Source organism: Trichomonas vaginalis, chromosome I, assembly GCF_026262505.1.
Source record: "Trichomonas vaginalis G3 chromosome I, whole genome shotgun sequence".
Classification (NCBI taxonomy): domain Eukaryota; phylum Parabasalia; order Trichomonadida; family Trichomonadidae; genus Trichomonas; species Trichomonas vaginalis.
The window spans coordinates 6577436-6599610 of record NC_067203.1 but is presented as its reverse complement, the minus strand read 5'-3'; the positions used below and the strand labels follow the sequence as shown (position 1 = coordinate 6599610).

General features: G+C 32.7%; 6 protein-coding genes and 1 pseudogene across 7 annotated transcripts; 4 read left to right on the top strand and 3 right to left on the bottom strand.

Moving 5' to 3' along the window:
- Positions 1-2163: 2163 nt before the first annotated feature.
- On the bottom strand, positions 2164-3097 carry TVAGG3_0940880 (spectrin binding; the record flags this gene model as incomplete). Its single annotated transcript, XM_001327953.1, has 1 exon — positions 2164-2736. The coding sequence occupies one exon, from the start codon at positions 2734-2736 to the stop codon at positions 2164-2166; it is 573 nt and encodes a 190-aa protein (XP_001327988.1).
- A 912-nt stretch (positions 3098-4009) lies between these two features.
- On the bottom strand, positions 4010-5405 carry TVAGG3_0940870 (glycosyltransferase family; the record flags this gene model as incomplete). Its single annotated transcript, XM_001327952.1, has 1 exon — positions 4101-5177. One exon carries the CDS (start codon positions 5175-5177, stop codon positions 4101-4103), a length of 1077 nt encoding a protein of 358 aa, XP_001327987.1.
- Positions 5406-5568: 163 nt separating this feature from the next.
- Positions 5569-6668, bottom strand: TVAGG3_0940860 (Ankyrin repeat family; the record flags this gene model as incomplete). The annotated part of the gene is made up of 1 exon (XM_001327951.1): positions 5664-6653. The coding sequence occupies one exon, from the start codon at positions 6651-6653 to the stop codon at positions 5664-5666; it is 990 nt and encodes a 329-aa protein (XP_001327986.1).
- Positions 6669-7100: 432 nt separating this feature from the next.
- On the top strand, positions 7101-8236 carry TVAGG3_0940850 (annotated as a pseudogene). The gene has a single exon. A coding segment is annotated over exon 1 (1136 nt).
- A 799-nt stretch (positions 8237-9035) lies between these two features.
- On the top strand, positions 9036-19103 carry TVAGG3_0940840 (dynein heavy chain family protein family; the record flags this gene model as incomplete). The annotated part of the gene is made up of 1 exon (XM_001327949.1): positions 9036-19103. One exon carries the CDS (start codon positions 9036-9038, stop codon positions 19101-19103), a length of 10068 nt encoding a protein of 3355 aa, XP_001327984.1.
- Positions 19104-19555: 452 nt separating this feature from the next.
- TVAGG3_0940830 (glycine-rich protein family) lies at positions 19556-20188 on the top strand (the record flags this gene model as incomplete). Its single annotated transcript, XM_001327948.1, has 1 exon — positions 19556-20188. One exon carries the CDS (start codon positions 19556-19558, stop codon positions 20186-20188), a length of 633 nt encoding a protein of 210 aa, XP_001327983.1.
- A 324-nt stretch (positions 20189-20512) lies between these two features.
- TVAGG3_0940820 (STKc CK1 domain-containing protein) lies at positions 20513-22159 on the top strand (the record flags this gene model as incomplete). The annotated part of the gene is made up of 1 exon (XM_001327947.1): positions 20513-22087. One exon carries the CDS (start codon positions 20513-20515, stop codon positions 22085-22087), a length of 1575 nt encoding a protein of 524 aa, XP_001327982.1.
- Positions 22160-22175: the final 16 nt, after the last annotated feature.

Sequence of the window (22175 nt, the reverse complement as noted above, 5' to 3'; positions counted from 1 at the left end):
TTGGATAGAATAATGATTGATATGAAATGAAAAGGAATTGGATAGAATAATGATTGATATGAAAGGAAAAAGGATTTTATAGAATAATAATTGATATGAAATGAAATTGAGTAAGTTGGGTATTGACGTTAGCACCATGTTCGACTAGGAATTTAACAATATCATTCGAACTTTGACTAATGGCAATAGAAAGTGGACATTCAATATAATAAAATATATATCATAAAAAAATTATTAATGTATAATGAAAAAGAATTCTATATAATAATGATTGATATTAAATGAAAGAGAATTAAATATAATAATGAATAAGATAAAAAGAAAGAGAATTCCATAGAATAATGATTGATATGAAATGAAAAAGGATTGTATAGAATAATAATTGATATGAAATGAAATTGAGTAAGTTGGGTATTGACGTTAGCACCATGTTCGACTAGGAATTTAACAATATCCATCGAATTTTGCTTAATTGCAAAAGAAAGAGGACAGTCAATATTATAAAATATATTTCATAAAAAAATGATTTATGTGCAATGAAAAATAATTCTATATAATAATGATTGATATTAAATGAAAGAGAATTTCATAGAATAATGATTGATATGAAATTAAAGGGAATTCCATAGAATAATGATGGATATGAAATGAAAGAGAATTGTATAGAATAATGATTGATATAAAATGAAATTGAGTAAGTTTGACATTGACATCAGCACCATGTTCGACTAAGAATTTAATAATATCATTCGAACTTTGACTAATGGCAATAGAAAGTGGACATTCAATATAATAAAATATATATCATAAAAAAATTATTAATGTATAATGAAAAAGAATTCTATATAATAATGATTGATATGAAGTGAAAGAGAATTCTATACAATAATGATTGATATGAATTGGTAGAGAATCCAATAAAATACATGATTGATATGATATGAGAGAGAATATAATATAATAACAATTAATATGAAAAGAAAGAGAATTGGATATAATAATGATTGATGTGCAATGTAAATGAACACAATGTAATAATGATTGATATGAAATGAAAGAGAATTAAATATAATAATGAATGAGATGAAATGAATGAGAATATCATAGAATAATGATTGATATGAAATGAATGAGAATATCATAGAATAATGATTGATATGAAATGAAAAAGAGTTGGATAGAATAATGATTGATATGAAAGGAAAAAGGATTTTATAGAATAATAATTGATATGAAATGAAATTGAGTAAGTTGGGTATTGACGTTAGCACCATGTTCGACTAGGAATTTAACAATATCATTCGAACTTTGACTAATGGCAATAGAAAGTGGACATTCAATATAATAAAATATATATCATAAAAAAATTATTAATGTATAATGAAAAAGAATTCTATATAATAATGATTGATATGAAGTGAAAGAGAATTCTATACAATAATGATTGATATGAATTGGTAGAGAATCCAATAAAATACATGATTGATATGATATGAGAGAGAATATAATATAATAACAATTAATATGAAAAGAAAGAGAATTGGATATAATAATGATTGATGTGCAATGTAAATGAACACAATGTAATAATGATTGATATGAAATGAAAGAGAATTAAATATAATAATGAATGAGATGAAATGAATGAGAATATCATAGAATAATGATTGATATGAAATGAAAAAGAGTTGGATAGAATAATGATTGATATGAAAGGAAAAAGGATTGTATAGAATAATAATTGATATGAAATGAAATTGAGTAAGTTGGGTATTGACGTTAGCACCATGTTCGACTAGGAATTTAACAATATCCATCGAATTTTGCTTAATTGCAAAAGAAAGAGGACAGTCAATATTATAAAATATATTTCATAAAAAAATGATTTATGTGCAATGAAAAATAATTCTATATAATAATGATTGATATTAAATGAAAGAGAATTTCATAGAATAATGATTGATATGAAATTAAAGGGAATTCCATAGAATAATGATTAATGTGAAAAGAAATCAAGTAATTTTAGATTTGACATCTGCACCATGTTCGACTAAGAATTTGATAATATCATTCGAATTTTGCATAATTGCAAAAGAAAGTGGACACTCAATATTATAAAATATATTTCATAAAAAAAAGATTGATATGGAATGAAAAAGAATTCTATATAATAATGATTGATATGAAATGAAAGAAAATCCAATATAATAATGATTGATATGAAATGAAAGAAAATCCAATATAATAATGATTGATATGAAATGAAAGAAAATCCAATATAATAATGATTGATATGAAATGAAAAAGAAGAGTTTTAGCATTGACATCAGCACTATGAGAAATAAGAATCCTTACTGCTTCCATATTATTATACATTGCGGCGTAATGAAGAGCAGTCATTTTATATATATCATGATAATTGACATCAATTTCGTCAGTTGAGTTAAATAAAAATTTGAAAATATCGGAATTTTGTGACATGCATGCATATTGTAGAATATTTATTTTCTTATTATCAATTTTATCAGGAGGTTTTTCGTTTTTGAGTATATCAATTGTTTGAGGAAATGCAGCACACCATGGAACGATGAAATTTTTCTCCCTTTCAAAAAGAAGAAATACGGCTTTCGGGTTTTGGTATTTGATAATATCTTCGTAAATTGCTGTTGAATATGGGTCTTCTTCATCGAAATCTGTATAAGTGCAAATATTTCTTTCTAAAACATATTCAAGCATTTCGTTGTTATGTGAACATACAATGTCTCTAAGACAATCTTTATCCATCTGGTTTTCCTTTAAGCATTCGTTGATAATGTCTGAATTTCTACCAATTAATGAATATCGAAGACATTCTTTTGATATTGGATACTTTTGGTTTGAAATTAAGAAATAGAAAATGTTTTCAGATCCAAAATATGCACATGCTTCAATTAATGATAATTTGAAACCATTATCTTCATTTATTTTAGGAATTTATAAAAAATCATCATTTTTAAGTTCGTTTTGAGAAATGTATTCCTTAAATTTATCAATTTGATCATGCATAACAATAAATTCGACTGAACCCTCCAAGGGGAATGTTAAATCTGAAATTTTCTTATTATCAATCCAACATTCTTAAGTATTTTTATATAATTTTCTCCTGAAGCATAATTGTATTGAAGTGCTTTTAAAATGATCTCAGTAAGTTGACTTTTGGTAAGTTGATATTTCGAAATCAAAACATTTGTGATGATATCGCTAATATCTTCAAGAGATTCATTGGATTTTATATGAAAAAGCTTTTCAAATGCTCCAATAAAGTCCGAATATGGTTTTGCATAGTCAGAACTCATTTTTTTTTCTGAATTAAATTAAAAATTTTCCAAAATTTTGATTCTATGAAATCATTCAAACATTTTTGAAAGGTGGGCTCACGAAATTTCGTTATTTCTGGATACCTTAGAAGTAACTTTGCAGCTTACCCATAAGGTTTGTTTTGAAATTTGTAGATTTTATAAGAACAAAATTTTAAGCTTTTATTAGACAAGTGAAATTGCAAATACAGACAATTTATTAAGCTTATATTCATAATTTTATCTGTAAATTCTAGAAGAATGAGGAATTGAACTGATTACTTCAGTTTTTTTTAATTAAAATAAGACAAATAAAAGAATTCTATGCATGGGTGAATCCAAATACAAATTTAGGAAAAGTGAAGGTTATTGCTTTCTACATTCTGCTGAATAATTTATTTGCAATAAATTATTAACTCATTCGCAGGAAAAAACTATCATATAATTCATTTATCACTTATGTGAATCTAATGGAAGCTTCAGATAGGTCTGAAATTAAGCTTTCCTAAACTGTTCTCTCTCACGCTTCCATTAAGGCTCCGGTCTCACCCTCTCAATTTTCATGACTTATAATTAACGTTATATAAGATAATATTATCTTATGATGCATGGTGTAGCAATGCCAGAAAAATCTTATTGACAAATATATTCAATTTTGAAAAGGTGCAAAGGATATGAAAACGAGTTTAGGTTGGAAGAGGCGGAGACACTTCACACCTAAATTATATAACTAACTCCGATAATATATAATATATGATTTGAATACTAGTGTATATAATCAATAAATGTATAGTTTGGTGTTGGTTTAGGAAAATGTCCCTTAATTGATGTTTCAACACCAACATTGATTGCTTCAATGGAAAGAGGAATGTCAACATCAAAGTTATCATGGTGATTATTAAGATGGACGAAATATATAACTTTGATGTGAACAGAAAGAATTGAATAACCAACAGCATAGTCAAACATCTCATTGCTTGCAATGATAACAACTGTGTTTGGATGCATGAAAATAGTTTTAACTGCGTTGCTTCCTGTTGGAAGAAAAACACATTTGATCGATGGATAAAACTTTGCATATGATTCAATTGATCCAAGTTGATCTTCTATTTCTTCAAATTTTACTTCTTTTATATAATTTTGAACAGCTACCACAAGATCCTTAATATTATCAATATGTCTTCTAATAGATAGAGCTCTGTTCATAATAACATATTTGGTTGGTTTTATTTCTAATGTTCGAAAATAAATTTTCAAACGATCAACAAGTTTCTGCAGAGGAACACCAAAATGCATAAGATATGGACGACCTTCAATGGCAACGGCAAGAAGATCGGCATGAACCCATTCGTTGTTTGAAAGATAGATATAGCGATGAACACCAACCGCTTTAAGAACATCATCACCAAATTTTCTCGTTTTTTCTGATAAGACAACAACACATTCTTCCAAGAAATCGCTTGGAACTATCATCAAAGGTGATAAATAGTCATGAATAAAATGACCAAAATTATACATCCAAGCATGTCCGAATACACATGCTTTATCACAATCCAAAACTACAGGGCCATCTTCATAAAAGCGAATTCCATTTGCTGCTGAATCAAACGGAGGTCTAATGATATAATTGCCTATAGAAAATTCTCCAAATCGATTTGCATAAGCATTTTTGTAGATAGCGATTTTTCCATTGAAATTAGTTACAAAATTTTTAGTTTGATTTGTTGCATATCTAGGAACGTAACTAAGGTTTGAATAATATTTGCTGTATTGAATTTTGTCGGAGTTCTCTAAAAAACCAAAAAAGTTTCCGTCTGGAGGATTTTCGTATGTTAAATGCATAGGAATTAACTGATCTAAATATTCAGGATATGTTCCATTTTTGATACCCTAAATTTTGACTGTGTTGTTGTGATTTGAAGTCAAATATTTATATTTTTCAACACATTTAATAAAAATTTGAATTCTTTTTAAGGTGAATTTAATATATGGGCTGTCTTCTGGTGTAAGAATATAGCAAGAAAATAATAATATAAATGGAACCAGCCAAGATAGTTGCTGATAAACATGCATATAAACTGTTTAATTATGTTTATATCAAAACTTTACATCTATTCAATATAATTGAATAGTAAGAACGGAATAGCTAAGCATGCTAGATATTCGAAAATGTCTCAATATATTTTGTCAAATTTGATTTATTTTGATAAAAAAATTATTATTTTTTTACTATTAGAGGCCATGCCTCATTTAAAATAAACTAATCACAAATATATCACTATAATCTGCTATATTATATACAAAACAACTATCCAATATATAAAATTACTAATAATCTTCCGCACCATTCTCTTTAAGAAGAGCAATGATATTACTGTATCCTCCTTTCTGGGCATAGCTCAAAGGAGAACCATGCCAAGCCTTTTTGTTCGGATCTGCGCCGTTATTAAGCAAAACTTTGACACATTCGAAGCTACCCTTATCGCAAGCATGCATAAGTGGTGTCCATTCTTCTCCTGTATCTTTGCTTTCGTAAAGTTTGTTGATGATCGACTTATCTTTCTCAATTAAGAAGATAACACTTTCGGCGTCGTCTTTATCGCAAGCGTCACATATATCATGATTGATTGTTGTCTGTTTCTTTGTATCGAACTTTCTGAATGCAGCATTCTTCCATTTGAGGTTATCTTCTTCGAGTTCTTTGTTTTCTTCAATAAAAGCGTCTATTGCGTCTTCGTATTTCTTTCTATCTTGAGGCCAGTTATGGCAACGCTCTTTAAACTTCTCTCCGTCCTCTTTTCGCTTTGTTAAATCTTTAACTAAATTTTCGGACTGAATCATCTTTTGATTGGTTTCTTTTAGTAATGCTTTACGTTGCTGCTGTAGTTTTTCTAAGTTAAGTTCGGATTCTGACTTGATTTTTGATGGAGCTCCGAAAGGATGGATAACTAACTGGTTAATGATAGGACTATCTGTCAATTCTTTAATAGCCTCGAAAGCAGTAGTGCCAGAGCCTTCTCTCAATTGAATAAATCCTAAAACACCTAAACCAGGCGCCTTATGATATTCTAAACATGAACGCATAGCAATAGCTGCTTCACGAGATGAGAATACGTACTGTGCACGTTTGATATTTCTAATAATAATAGGCAGTGGTATTGAATAAAACTCAGGAATACTTACGAAATCTGCAATATCATCCTGAATTCTTTGATCTAACTCTTCCTGCGTTTTCTTATCGAACTGGGTCATATCTTTTGCCCAGTCATTAATTGTGGATATTGTATCCATGATCCATTTCTTTTGATTGGCATCCATTTTGGCACTTTTATCAAATAATGTCACTTTTTTTGATTTCTCACTTTAGTAATATGAACAAAACCAATGAATTCAACAAGCTTGAATATTATCATTTAATATACTAAGATTGACCTGCTATACCAGACTGTTTTTCTGATATTGTAATAGTCATTTTCATCAATTCTGAATACAATCTTGTTTAATATACAATAAATACGAAAGTTTCCAACATATTTCAAATTTTATAAAATTTTATAAGTAAAAATCAAAGTTTTCACATTGACTTTCCTTTTAAAATTTGAAGATTTGCGAATTTTGCATAAAAATACAAAGATAATAACAATTTAACAAAAGTTTTTATAAATTTTGGTAATGACAATCAATAATATAAAAGAGTTTTTGATTAGAAAATCATTTGTTATAAAATTTTTTGAATTGTCACTTTTGCGCTCGTTATCATCAGGAATGAATAATAGGGATGAAAAGAACATTCCTGGTGTAAATCCGAATAAATCACCAATATCGGATACACGAGTAAGGACTTCTAAAATTGATCCTACACCAGGACAGAAAGTTATCGAAAAAGTTTTATTTGCTCCTTCAAATCTTGAAGGAACTGTTCATTCTTACGATATTATTGCGCCTGGAGAAGGCACAAGCGATACATTTTTGAAGCAACAAAACCCACCTCTCTATGCTTTTCGTAATCATGCAAAGAAAACTGGTCGACCAGTTATTAAATCACCAATTATACCACCGAAAAGTTCACAGCTTACAAACACTTCACGTCTTGGTACAAAACCTCTTGGAGATCTTCCAAATATAACAGCTTTACAAATTTCAAAGCGCGAAGAAGAAATAGAAAGACAAACATTAGCATTTGAAGACGATCCCATCGCATACTTTTCAAAAAGAAAGGATGGAAGTGGTCATCACTTTATTTATTTGATTTATTCTACGGATAGAAAAGATCCAAACTTTTCACCATACGACTTAAAGAAAGTTCCATCAACGGAAATCGGAAATGACTATTATACAATGAGTGCAAGCGGAGTTACTCATATTTATGCAAACGGTGAAACAGAAACACTTACAATCGACCAGTATTCAAGAGAAAAGTTCATATACGAAGCAATTCGCAAATTAAAATTTTTTGCACGTTATTTCATTTGGAAGAATTTTAGAGCGTGGACATTGTTCCTTAAAGAACAAAGGTTCAAAGGATTACTTGCGCGCGCCATGAACAATACGATTTTTAGGAATCCTTTGTTTTTAGGACAACAATTGAAAATTTATGATTCTCAAAATACGTTAATCAGCTTACTGAAGCAATATTTGTTATGTTTCACAGTTGGCAAGAAGTTCAGGCTCGAAGATTTCGAAGAACAATCAAAGGAAAACACAGAAAAACTTAAATCCAGTTACATGGAGTTCATTAACAACAATACAGAGATCATTGCCCAACTATTTGATAAAATTGCCGATCCTCTACACGTCCAGGTTACTGATGCCGATTTTAATTTCAATCGTCGTCATCCAAATATCCAAATCCTTGAAAATCTCGAGGAACAGAAAGCACATCTCAGATACCAAAAGACTGAAGATGTCAATCGCCAGATTGCTTCACTCGGACAGTTCATTCGAACGATAGATTATATGATATTAGAAACTTTAGCGAAGATTTGCGTTGATTGCTGGAAACAAGCAGACCACAATGTTTCACAAGAAGGATCCTCCATTTTCCAAGTCGAAGTTTTGTTCACAGAGCAAGGAACAGTTGATTTCACTCCAAATTTGGAACAACTTGAAAAATCAATCACCGGACAATTAGCGAATTCCATTGATACATTGAACAAATTACCTCGTATTCTCAAGATGGAGAAACTTAGAGTATTAATCGAAAACTCTGGCAGTGACTTTAAAGATTTATGTGCTTATGGACCAGCATTAACAAATTTCACTTCATGTGAAAATATTTTGCCAGAAATCGAAGAAAGAATCATCAAAACATTGAGACAGTGTTACAACGAAGCTTTCATTACAGCACAAGATTTCTCTAATTTATACCCAATCTACAAGATGGGAAAGTCTTGGGATGTCAAGGATTACTTGATAACAAGAAAAGGTACAAAATTTGTCGGTGAAATTCAGGACCCATTGAATAATATTGGAGATGACACTTTTTTGGTAAAAAGTGACGAACAACCTGTTGTTGATTTTGAGAAGGTTAAAGAAGAGATGCAGCAGTTGATAGAGGATGACCATGAAGTGAATAATCTCAGACAAGGTATTGTCAAAGGTGTTTTACATATCGATCTTAAGGGATTGAGACAAATTTTGAAGCCAATTCCGAAAAAGACATTTTTGGATCTACAAAATCTTTTGGATAAATTGAGTTCCATGAAAATACAACAAGTAGATGGAGCATTAACTAACTATGGTAAAATCCTTAAGATGGAACCAAGTACTTTGGATGGTTTCGTTTCTTTTTGCGAAACATTCAAAAGAGCAGAAAATGTCAAACCTGCAATTGAAAACGAAATTAAGTTTGTTGATGAAACATATAACTTGTTTGAGAAGTTCCAGTTGCAGCATAAAAGAAATCCTTTACACCAGAAGTATCAAGTGTTCCAAAGCGATTTCATTGTTGCTCAATCCATCAAAAGCAATGTTGTGAATTATTTCATTAAACAACTCAAAGAAATGATTTCAAATTTGGAGACAAAACTGAACAAAAACTATGAAAAAGTTTCAGCAATTCCTCCAACATTGACATTGGTTGATATCGAGAAAGAGTTACCAAGAAGTGAGAAGAGATTACGTAAGATGAAAGAATTGGAAACACAAGTTTCACAAGCCATTAAATTCCAGGAAATTATTGATGTAGAAATCAACAAATTCGCGTTTTACAATAACGTTATAAATATCAATGAATTTGCTCTAACTCTTTATACATCAATAGAAAACTGGCAGAAGATATCAGAACAGATTGCAAAGAAACCATTTTCTAACATAGATATCGTTTCTTTCAAGGAATCAGTCATGGAAATCGATTCTCATGTTAAAAAACTTCAAATGTTACCTGCATCAAACAATTATCCAATTTTGGTCGAATTGGCAGGAAAAGTGAATGAAATTTCACCATATATCGATGAACTCGAGAAGTTAAGCAGCTCAAGGATGCAAGCACGCCATTGGAACAATTTGTTTGAGTCCTGCAATCAACAAGCAAGTTATAATCCAAAGATGACAACTGATGAATTAATTAAAATGAACATTTTGCAACATAAAGATAAAATTGAACAGATCACGAATATGTCATTGGGTGAATACAAGCTTGAGACAGAGTTCTTCCAGATAACTAACTATTGGAACAAAGTTCAAATGCCAATTGCCGAAATCCAAGGAACATTGAACGAAGAAAATTTGTTGTTAGGAAATACAGACCAATTATTACAAGAAATCAATGATGCTTTGATCAACATTAACTCTATGTTGCAAAGACCATATGTACAAGGAATAAGAGATACAGTTACTAACCTTGCTTCCACTTTAGAGAACATTAATCAAATCATTGAAGCATGGCAATTATTCCAAAGTAATTGGATAATTTTGAGTGCAATTTTCTCTCAAGAACTCACGAGATCTTTGTTGCCACAACAAATGAACAAATTCTCAGGTGTTCAGAGAAAATGGTTTACAATTGCACGACATACAATTAAAGACACAAGATTGTTCTCTGTTTGTTCTTTCCCTTCGCTTTTGGATGCATTAAATGAAAACAATCAAACAATGGAATCAATCATTGCTTCTCTCGGAAAACTTTTGGATACAAAGAGAAATGCAATGCCAAGATTGTTCTTCTTATCAAACGATGATGTTCTTAAGCTTATCTCCTCTACTTCCGTTAAAGAAATCTCAACAACAATCTCTAAAATCTTGATGTTCATTGATTCTCTTGAATGTAAAAATGATGTTGGAGAAGATGGACCGATTTTCCAATCGAAAGTCTACAAGATCATTGGCGATGATGGCTATGCATTGAGCTTATCTAAACCAGTAGACATCACTCCAGTTCCTGAACAATGGATCAGTGATTTGATTGAAAAAATCCATGAAAACATCAAAGATTTGTCAATCAAAGCAATTCTTAAATATTCCAATGTTTTGTTCAGCAAATGGATAACGATGTATGAACCAAATATTTTGGCAATTGCTTTGAATGTTGTTTTAACAACATCATTGAAGAATTTCTTGTTGAAACAAACAATGAAAGGAGATACTCCATTCCCTGATTTAATCAAAGATTATATCAGTCAAGTTTCAACTTTGGTAAGAGGAAGACCAGAACTAGCAGGAATTTTATCAATTCTTATGTCATTTAGAGATAGACATTCCAATCTAATTGCTCAAGAACAAAAACGAAAAGGATTAAATCCTGTTTTAGATTTCGAAACAATGTTGAATTTCAGAAAAGAAGACAACCAAATTGTTGCATCAATTTCGAAAACTTCTTGGGAATTGGGATACGAATTCTGGGGCAAAGTTCCATTTTTAGTTCATACAACAGCCATAGAATTTGCATACCAAAATTTGGCAAGAGGTAACAGAGAGATTGATCCAATGATATTATTAGGATCAACGATGACAGGAAAATCATCAACAATTTACAAATTGTCATTTGATATGGGAAGATTTATTTATTCTTGGTATCCTTTCCCACATAATTCTGAACATTTCTTGAGTAGAATATTAATTGGAACATGTCTTACAGGATCATGGTGTATCTTTAATCACATCGAAAAGATGGAAAACAGATATTTATGTTATTTATTTGATAACATTCATACAATGTATCAATTGTTGAAAGCGAATTCAAACAAAATTATTATCTCTTCTAAAACAGTTGAACTTGATCCAAACGCAAGATTCTTCTTCACAGGGCATCACGTCAAATACCAAAGTGAATGCGTTCCTTCGCAGATCAGATCAACAATTAGATCAATCGCTTTAAGTGACACAAATCCAGCTCAAATCATTGAAATTAGATTATTGGCTAAGTCATTTATCGACACGAAGAGATTATCATTGATTATTTATTCATTGATAACAACAGTTCCACAAATTATTTCTCAAGCCAAATCTATGAATTCTTTGTTGTATTCTGCGTTTATGATCATTGATGGAGCTGTTTTACTTAGAACTAAAGGTGTTGATGATGTTTCTGGTTTGATGTACACTGCTTATCAGTTCTTCTCGATGACAAGGATAGATAACGAGAAAAAGAAGTTGATTAATGTTATTTCAAGCTGTTTCAATGTTCCTGTCGATGAAATCAACCAAAGATTTGATAAGATTTCTTTCGAAGAAAACAAAGCGAAATATTTGGAAATTTTCAAGGAAGAAATCAACAAAATCAATCCTTATTTGCCAGTTGATTATTTGGCAGACAGAACTTTGGATCTCATGTTTACTTTGTCCTTCTCTGATTCTGTTATTATAATTGGTCAACCATCAAGTGGAAAATCATTAATCGTTAAGATTCTCAAACAAAGTGTTTCTTCACAGAAATTCCACGATTTATTCCCGAATGTCAATCAATACGAGATCTTCGATTGTTATTACAATTCCGAGAATCCAAACAGATTGTATGGACATATTTATGATGATTTGACATTTGGACAAACATGGGCTTATGGACATTTACAAGCTATTTTGAATCAAATGCATAATAAATCTAAGACAATTAATATTCTTAGATTTGATGGCAGTTATTCGAAAGATTTCATGTTATTCATGAGATACTTTGTCCCTCAGACAAACTGCAACGCATTCAGAACAGCAAGCCAAGACTTTGTTTACGCAAACAGGAGGATGAAAGTTATTTATGAATCAACAAGTTGTGAAGGATTAACTCCAGGATTATTATCAAGAATTCCTGTAATTTACATGAAATCTTGCCAAATCAACACTTCTTTGATTGTTTCCTGCGAATTAAACCATCCACACATCATTCTAAAGAAAACTTTCGTCGATCTTGGATACGAAGAAACAGAACGCGCAAGTTTATTCGCTGAAACATTTGTTGATTTGATTCCAAAAGTTGTCAAATTCGTTTATCATTCAAAGAACAAAATCAGATATTCCCAGAAACCAGAGAAAATGAAAGACGGAGAGATCTATTTATCAGAGGTTTTACCGTATTTCACAGCTATTGTTGCACTCAATCTAATCTTCACAATGAAGATGGACATGAAGAATCAATACCAAATGTCTTTGAGTTTAGTTTACGCTTGCAATAGAATTTTCACACAGTTCCTTGAAGATTCAGAAAAAGAGAAATTCGATCAATGGCTGAGAGATGAAGAAGAGATTACTGTTCCTAAGGATTGGATCGGCTATAATGTACCTGATTTATTCTGGAACATGTATCCAAAGCCATGTTTGAGTTCAATGCAAGTTTTCGAAGGAAAATTGATTCCTCTGAATTTCAAATTGACAGATAATGAACAAATTTACCAGGCAAGATCAGAAGGACAATTACCTATATTCCCTAACGAAGTACATGTCATGAATGTACAATTCTTACATCCACTTGAAATTGCAAATAGATTACTTGAAAACCAAAGATCAATTATAATTCACGGACCGAAATCAAGTGGTCGTGATACATTTTTGAGAATTCTGTTTTCAATGAATGATGTATTTTTACCAACTACATTCGATGCAAGTGATTTCGTAACAGCTGATGAATTCATTTCATTCATTTTGTCTCATACTCCATTCCTATCTAAGATTTTGACTCCAGGAACACAAAACAAAATCATTATTTTAGTAATAAGAGGATTGAAACCACATCACACGAGATTGCAAGAGTTCCTGAGACAAATCAACAATATAGGAAAGATCAACGCTTTCTCAACAACAGATCCAAAGGTTTACGAGACATTAACAATCATGAGATTCGTAACAATCATTACTGTTGAAGATATAACACAATACGATATAAGATTTGTTCAAAAATACATTCCAATTGGATTATCAGAGATATCTAATGATTCCGCAATGTTCATGGCCTCAAAGATATTGCAAGCTTACGGACACAAGCAGCAAAATGCCGAATTTTATGCAAGAATCGCTACAAATTTGTTGGGACAATTCGAACTCGAAAACAAACCACTTTTGTTGTTACAATCTTTGTTTACAATTTGTCATTTAGGAGATGATGTTTCAACGCATGATATCGTGAAACAATTGTTTGCAGAAATGAAATTCAGATTCTTGCATCAGTTCCCTCAACAAGACGTCAAAGATAAGATCGAATTCATTGGAAATAATGAGTGCAGAACAGAAAATGAAAAGAAAGCTGCTTGGGATTTGGTCAATTCTAAGAATATTTTACTTCCTATTTGCCATTTAACAAAAGATATGAAGCAATTCAAGATCGACCAAAAGACAGTTGCTTATCAACAATTGGCTTACATGATCATCAGAGATATCGCAATTTTCAATGCAAATGTAATTGAAAAACTTTCTTTGAGAGTTACTCCAGCTTTAGTTGATACTTGGGCAATGATGTTAAGAGCAATGAGAACTCCTGGTTGTAACATTATAATCAACGGAATGCCAGGATTAGGTAAATATTCGATTACGAGAATCATTGCTCATTCATGTGAATATGATTTCATCAACATCGCACCTCCAACAATTGAAGAACAAATGGTCAAAGAAGACAGAATTTTCTCTTTGTCAAGCGTAATTCGAGATGTTGTAATCAATGCTGCTTTGCATCAAAAGAGAGCAGTTATATTCACAAGAGCAACTAAAGAATCTCAGCAAGAATTAGACGCTTTGATTTTATTTGTTACTGGATATGATTACACTCATTTCTTCACGAAATCAACATTGGAAGATTTGTACACAAGATTCACGAATTCTCATGCTTTAACCTTTGAACAAAAGATCATTGCAATGAGACAAATCAAGAACATTTTGAGGATAAACATCCATGGTGTTATTGCTCAAAATGAACAATTAATTAAAGGAGAACATGCTCATTTCGTTGAACTTAATTTGAATCACGATACAACAAATTATTACACTGCTTTTGCACAAGAAGCAATCGAACAACCAGCAACAAAGAAAGTCATTGGATCTTCAACAACAGCTGTTTCACAAGTCCTTGGAAATATGCACACTGTTGCAAGGAAATTCACTTCTTATTTCCATCCAAATATGATGTACGATTTCATCGATTCTTTCTGTCATTTCACTGCTGCTGATTTCCAGAATTTGAACACTAAATTCGAGAATTCTCAAAGCGCAATTAGTTTCATCGACAAACTACAAGGAGAAGCGCATGTAATAGAAAGAAGATTGGATTCTTTGGCTCCTACTTTGCAAAGATTACAAGTTGATTCTGAATCTTTGAATTCAAGTTACACACAAAGAAAAGAAGCAATTGATAACAGACAACAGAAGCTCATTGAAGATAAGAAGACTAAGTTAGCTGAAGTTGAGACATTGAGAGATGATGTAGAGAGATATGATGCAGAGTTCAATGATTTAAGTCCGAAATTAACACAAGCAATCGAAGAAGTCAAGAAATTGACTAAAAACGAAATTGATACAATCAGAATTTCGGCAAATGATCCAATGCCATCAATGCGATTGCTATTTGAGTTGTTCTGTCTGTTCTTGGACATGCCACCTTCATATGAAAGAAGTGGCCAGAAACTGTTAATGGATCCTAATTTCATTGAACTATTGACTTGTTGTATAACAACAGATTCAATTACTCCAAAAGTTTTGGAACTTGCAATGCCATATTTTGAGAACGAAGCGATGAATCCAACAGAACTCGAAGCAACAGCACCAGCTCTTTATACATTGTTTAATTGGATCCATTTGTTATGTCAATATTGTCAATTAAGCAACTCAAGAACGACACAAAGAAGAATTTTGGAAGAAAAGGAAAGATCATTGCAACAATACATGGAAGAAATGGATGTCGAATTGGCATCAATAGAACAAGTTGCTGCTTCGCTTGAGAACGAGTTAAAGAACTTACAAGCAAGCCAAGCATCAAGAGAACAAATGGAAAAGGATTACAAAGCAATTTCAGAGCGAAAGAAGTCTTTGGAATCAATTTTCAAAGATATCGAACAATTCGTTGAAAAATGGCAAAACGATACAAGAGAATTCCCTCAAAAGAAAGAGAAATTGATAGGAAATTCCATGTTATTCTCATTCTTCCTTGTATTTGGCGGTGTTATCAATATCGAGAACAGAGTCACTGCTTATCTTTCTGCTCTCGAATTGATTAAAAACGCTGGAATCGAATGCGACGATGGAGATGTCGACAAAATGGTTCAATGGAGATTCATTCAGATCAGACCGGAATTCTATTACGACAGACCTGATACCGCACATACATTGGATATTGCTACAGACATTCATCATATCTTCGCAACTCTGAGAACTCCTTTATTGATTGATCCTGATGGAATGGCTTATTCTATTGTTGCAAAAGATATCAAATCAAGATTAATCGAATGCTCAGCGAATTCATCGACATTGGATGTCACTGCAGCACAAGCTGTATCAGAAGGAAGAACACTCTTGATATACGATGTTATGCAGATGATTCCTTTGCTCAGTATTTTGATTCCTTTAGATGCTCTTCCACAAGAAAATTCGATGCAAAAAGATGTAAGAATTGGAAGTCGTGTTGTTGCTTGGGATCCTAACTTCAAATTGATTTTGGTCTCTCCTGCTTATTCCATCAAAGAATTACCTCTTGACTTGCTTTCAAGGTGTACAACAATCGATGTAACAGCAACAATGACAACAAACTTGAAACACATTTTCAAGCAAGTTTTCGGAATGTATTTCCACGAAACTTTATTCAACAAACTTCTTGAAGATAGAAAGAACGAAATAATGAAGAGAGTTAATGAAGTTAACTACGGACGAAACATCCTTGATATCTTAGCAGACATTGTTGCAACACAAGGAGTAAATTCAAGTTACGACTATTTGAGTGATACAGAAACAATTGAAGAACTTTTGAAGTCAAAAGAAGAATATTTCAAGAACAAGAACTTGAACACAGAAAGCAATTCACAAGAAGAATACAAGAATATCATGCATCAGTTCTCTCCATTGATCCATCAATGTGCAACATTCTGGGAAATCGCTTCTAGAGTTATTCCAAAGATTTCTCATTTACAACCTGGTTCTTTGTTGAGTTACATGAGAAGAATCACTCAAATTTTTGCAAGCGAAGGATATCATGCAGGACAATTATTACCTGAACAATTGATCTCTCTTCGAGTATCAATTACCGATGCTTCCTTGCAATTGTTCTTCTCCAACATGGCAATGAATGATGCTTTGTTCTTCTTATTCTTGTCTTCTTTCATTATGAGAATTCCTCAAACACATTTGACTTTGAAAGATGTCAAACCAGTTCTTGATCACATCAGACAGACATACAACAGTAAACTCTCTTACAAGGACAGTAACCAGGACATGGATCCATTCGAGAAACTTCGTTATACAAGTTTCGAAAACGTTTTCGAAACAGTCAGATTATATGTTTCAGAATTGTATGGAGAAGAGATTTTGCAGAACTTCCCAGAGTTCACAGTTGATAGGATCATTTCAAATAACCCACAAGTTCCGAATATCATCATTTCCAATCAGAACAACGATCCAAGTGATGTTGTTCATCATTTGGTTGCACAAAGATCTAAAGTTGAAAATGTCGAATGTATTTCGATTTGCGATGACTTAGAATTCCTCAAGAACATCAGGAAAGTCATGTCCATGGCCACATCCAGAGGCAATTGGATTTTGTTGCATAACACACAAAATATTCCTGCAACAATTTCAATTTTAAGTGACATTTTCACACAAATGACGATAACTTCCATAAACACGAATTATCGAATGATAATTTTGTCGTCAAGCATCGATTCCATTCCTCCTTCTCTCCATATGAAAGGTAAAAGAACGATTGTCAACTTGATACCAACTGTTAAGTCCGTGATGCAACAGATCATCACATTCCACGCTCCGCAATTAGTTATTGGTCGACAGCTTAAACTAATGAAGAAATTGGTTTACGCTGTTGCAAGTTTATTGGCGTTTGTTTCATATAGAAATGTCATTAGACCAAACGGATTCAATGTTAACTTCTCGACTCCTCTTTCTACAATACAAGCGATAGGAAGAAGATGTTCAGAGATATTTGGAGAAGATGAATACACACAACCAATTGAAAACATCAGAAATGTAATCATGGATTCTGCTTTCCAAGCTGTTTGTGATCCAAGAGACAGACAGATGATCAACCACTTGTTGACGCGTATCATAAGAATGGAAACGTTCCAAGACGGCTTCAAAGTCGGTGTCGGACCTGAATCTGAATTGTGGATTATGCCAGATGACGAAGTTCCTCTTCCTTCATTTTCTCAGTATCTCCAGAAGATTCCTGCCTATCCAATGGTTGAAACACTTGGTGTAGATCCATTGAATACACCTCTAAAGGACTGGACATTATCAAGATACATCGCTCAACCATTCTTGAAATACGCAGGTCCTGTTGAAGTTCCTCACAGTGGAATTTTAGTCAGAATTGAAGATTTACTTGCAATTTTCCCATCGAAATTGACGAACGATCCAACAAGACCTTCTTCGCCAATACATTCATTTATAGAAAGAGAAATTATTATGCTGAACAACGCATTGGAAATCATTGGAAATTCATTGAGAGAAATGCATGAACAAGCAGAAAAGAACGTTTACAACAAAGAAGTCCAAGAAATGCTCAGTGGAAAAGTTCCAACGATTTGGCAACAAGCAGCTAAAGTTTACACTTTCTATGATGCACATAACTTCATCAATTTCCTGCTTTCAAGACAGAAGATGTTGAAATCATGGACGGAAGAGTTCAAATACGTCATCAACACTCCATTAGTAACTGATCCGAAATCATTAATCATTGCTTTCGCTGCAGAAGAAGCGCAAAGACAAAAGTTGCCTCTTAGCGAGTTAGAATACGAATACACCATTGTAGATACAACAGTTGATAGTGTAAAAGAAGGAGAATTGTTGTTGACAAGATTATCACAAGAATTCTGTGTAATTAACTCTAAAACACAGAAGATTGTTAGAATTGACAAGACACAATCCTCTCCTTTCATTCCATTGCCAAGCTTGCTTATAAAGTTGGTGAAAGTTGGAACAAATGTAAGAAATCCAGAGAAAACATATGTTCCAATTGGCTTGTTCAAAGAAGCAAGGCCATCTGAAGAAGACGTATCAGAAGATGACAGAAGTATTTACCAAGGAAGACCCGTTAACTTCATTACTAACATTTACATAGAGACAGAGGATAATCCTTCTTACTTCTCTGTTAATGGTTCTTCTATTTTCTGTCGAACATCAGAATATTTCATGTAATATTTTTTTTATTTATATAATTTTTATAAAAATATGTTTGTTTATTTTAATTGCAGATGTTATGAGGAGTTATTTCATAATGGAAAAACTAGATCATAATGCATAGGTTTGAAATACTGATATGTCAATTTAAATAAGTATGATCAACTCTTGTTTAAACTATTTTGAATTCAATATTTTTCCCAGGTCTCTCGGGTAGGATTTTCTTGAAAAGGATTCACTCCATCTAAATAAGAGCTACAAGTAAGCTATATAATTATAAAGGTACAACACCTTATTCTTCCTCTCCATATGAAGTAGATTTCGAACCAGGAAATTATATTTTTGAATTATGGGGCGGCTGTGGATTGAATGGCGAACGTTATAACTATTCTCATGGTGGTTATGTAAAAGGTGAAATTGCTCTTCATTCGAAAATTAAATTATATTTGCATGTTGGTTCTATGTTTCATATGTATTCTCCCTATACAACATATGGAGGCGGGGGACCAGGACAGTTTTGTGGAGGTGGATCATCAGATATCCGCTTAAAACCAGGCGATTTTGAAGAATTTGACGGTTTGAAAAGTCGCATTATCGTTGCTGGCGGATCTGGTTCTGGTGATGGAATTGAAGGAGTTACAGAACTTGATCAAGGCGGAAGTGCAGGAGGATTGGCTGGATTCAGCAGTCAATTAAATTACAGTAACGGTGGTTCCCATATATCCGGCGGTTTTGGAGAAGGAGTTTATAAAGGCAGATTTGGATTCGGAGGAGGAAATAAAGATCGTACACTTGAAAATGGTATTGATGGAAATGGTTCTGGTGGTGGTGGATATTTTGGTGGCAGTGCATCGAGAAATGATAGCTATGCTGGCGGTGCAGGAGGTAGCTCATTCATCAGTGGACATAAAGGATGCATTGCAATCGCAGAAGATTTCACAGAAGAAAACATGAAGTTTAGTGAATCTTATGATCCATCTATTCACTTCAGTGGACTCTCGTTTTTCAACACAGAAATGATTGATGGAAATCACTACATGCCACTCCCAAACGGTTCATATGGATATGGAAATACAGGCAATGGTGTCATCAGAATCACCTGAAATAGTCTGTGGTAATTTTTAGTCTCTACACTATTTCAATATAAGCTCCATTTTTAAACAGTTTTTAAAAATCGAGCATTGAAAAGTGTGATGAGACTTGCAAAATTTCTTAAAGTTTAAATTTTATACTAAGCACAAATTATTGAACAAAAATACTCAATATTCTTCAATTAAATGTACCTCAAAATTTCAATGTGATATTGAAATTTGACTCATGCATGGCTACCAAGATTTTTTGTTTGTCTACATTAAATTCTAGACTAAAAATAAAATCAATTGTAACGTACAAAATTTTTTGTGAAGCTTTGTTTGGATAAACCTCAGATGCGAAAAATCTACGGCAATTACATTACGCAGAAGCGTCTCGGTTCAGGAAGTTTCGGAGAGGTTTGGGAAGCTGTCAGTCATTCGACCGGACAAAAGGTTGCTCTCAAATTAGAGCCCCGAAACTCTAGTGTTCCACAATTATTTTTCGAAGCCAAGCTATACTCAATGTTTCAGGCTTCAAAATCCACAAATAATAGTGTAGAACCATGCAACAACATTCCAGTTGTTTATGCGACTGGTCAAACAGAGACAACTAACTACATGGCGATGGAATTACTTGGCAAGTCTCTGGAAGATTTAGTTTCATCGGTCCCTAGATTTTCCCAAAAGACAATATTAATGCTTGCCGGACAAATGATTTCCTGTGTTGAATTCGTTCACAAACATAATTTTATTCACCGCGACATCAAGCCAGATAATTTTGCGATGGGAGTCAGTGAGAACTCAAACAAAATTTATATTATCGATTTTGGACTTTCCAAGAAGTACATTGACCAAAATAATCGTCATATTAGAAATTGCACAGGAAAATCACTTACCGGAACCGCAAGATATGCATCAATTAATGCGCTCGAAGGAAAGGAACAGTCTAGAAGAGATGACATGGAATCTTTGTTATATGTCTGGGTTTATTTACTTCATGGACGTCTTCCTTGGATGAGCTTACCTACAACAGGTCGCAAGAAGTATGGGGCCATTTTAATGAAGAAGAGATCAACGAAACCCGAAGAATTATGTTTAGGACTTAATAGTTTCTTTGTAAACTACTTAATAGCAGTTCGCTCATTGAAATTTGAAGAAGAACCAAATTACGCGATGTACAGGAAAATGATATACGACGCAATGATTGCTGATCAAATTCCTTTTGATTATCGCTATGATTGGGTCAAAACGAGAATTGTTCGCCCACAACGTGAAAACCAATCACAGTTGTCGAACGTCAAGAAGGAAAATGTCCAAACTCAGCTGAGTTTGATGGTTTCTCCTCCATCAAAGGATATTCTTCGCACAGACAAGTACAAAGCACCCGTTTCATCTAGAGATGTCATTAAGGACAGTAGTTCAAGTACATCAAAGGATATTTTGCAATCATCAACCCTTGATGAATCATCTCAAGATAAAAAGCCAATCAAAGCTGTCGAATCGAATCAGAAACCATATACACCGCCACGTACAATTAATACTACCGAAACAAGAATGAGATCAAAGACTACAATCAATACTGCAAGAACAACAGCAAAGAACTCTTCGGCAGTTAAGAAAGAATCGTCAGCAACAAGGACTGTTAAGAAAGAAACACATCCTGCAACTACAAAAACAACAAAAACTGTAAATAGACAATTGAACTCTTCTACAACGAAACCGGCAACTACGAGCTCTCACAAAGACTCAGAACCGGCTTCATCAAGACGTACATCACCTCTACGTTCAAGTCGCCGCCAAAATGACGGAATTCGCCCTGCAAAGGAAAGAACTGCGCTTTTCACAGCTACAGCCAGTAAGCCTCCGGTATCTTACCGTACTGGAATGCTTCCGAAATGGATGATGGCTCCTCTCACATCTCGTCGCTGAAATATATTTTTTATATTATTTATTTTTTTCTTTTTCTATCTGTTATATTAAATGTATTTCTATATTATTAAATCTTTTGATTTTCAAA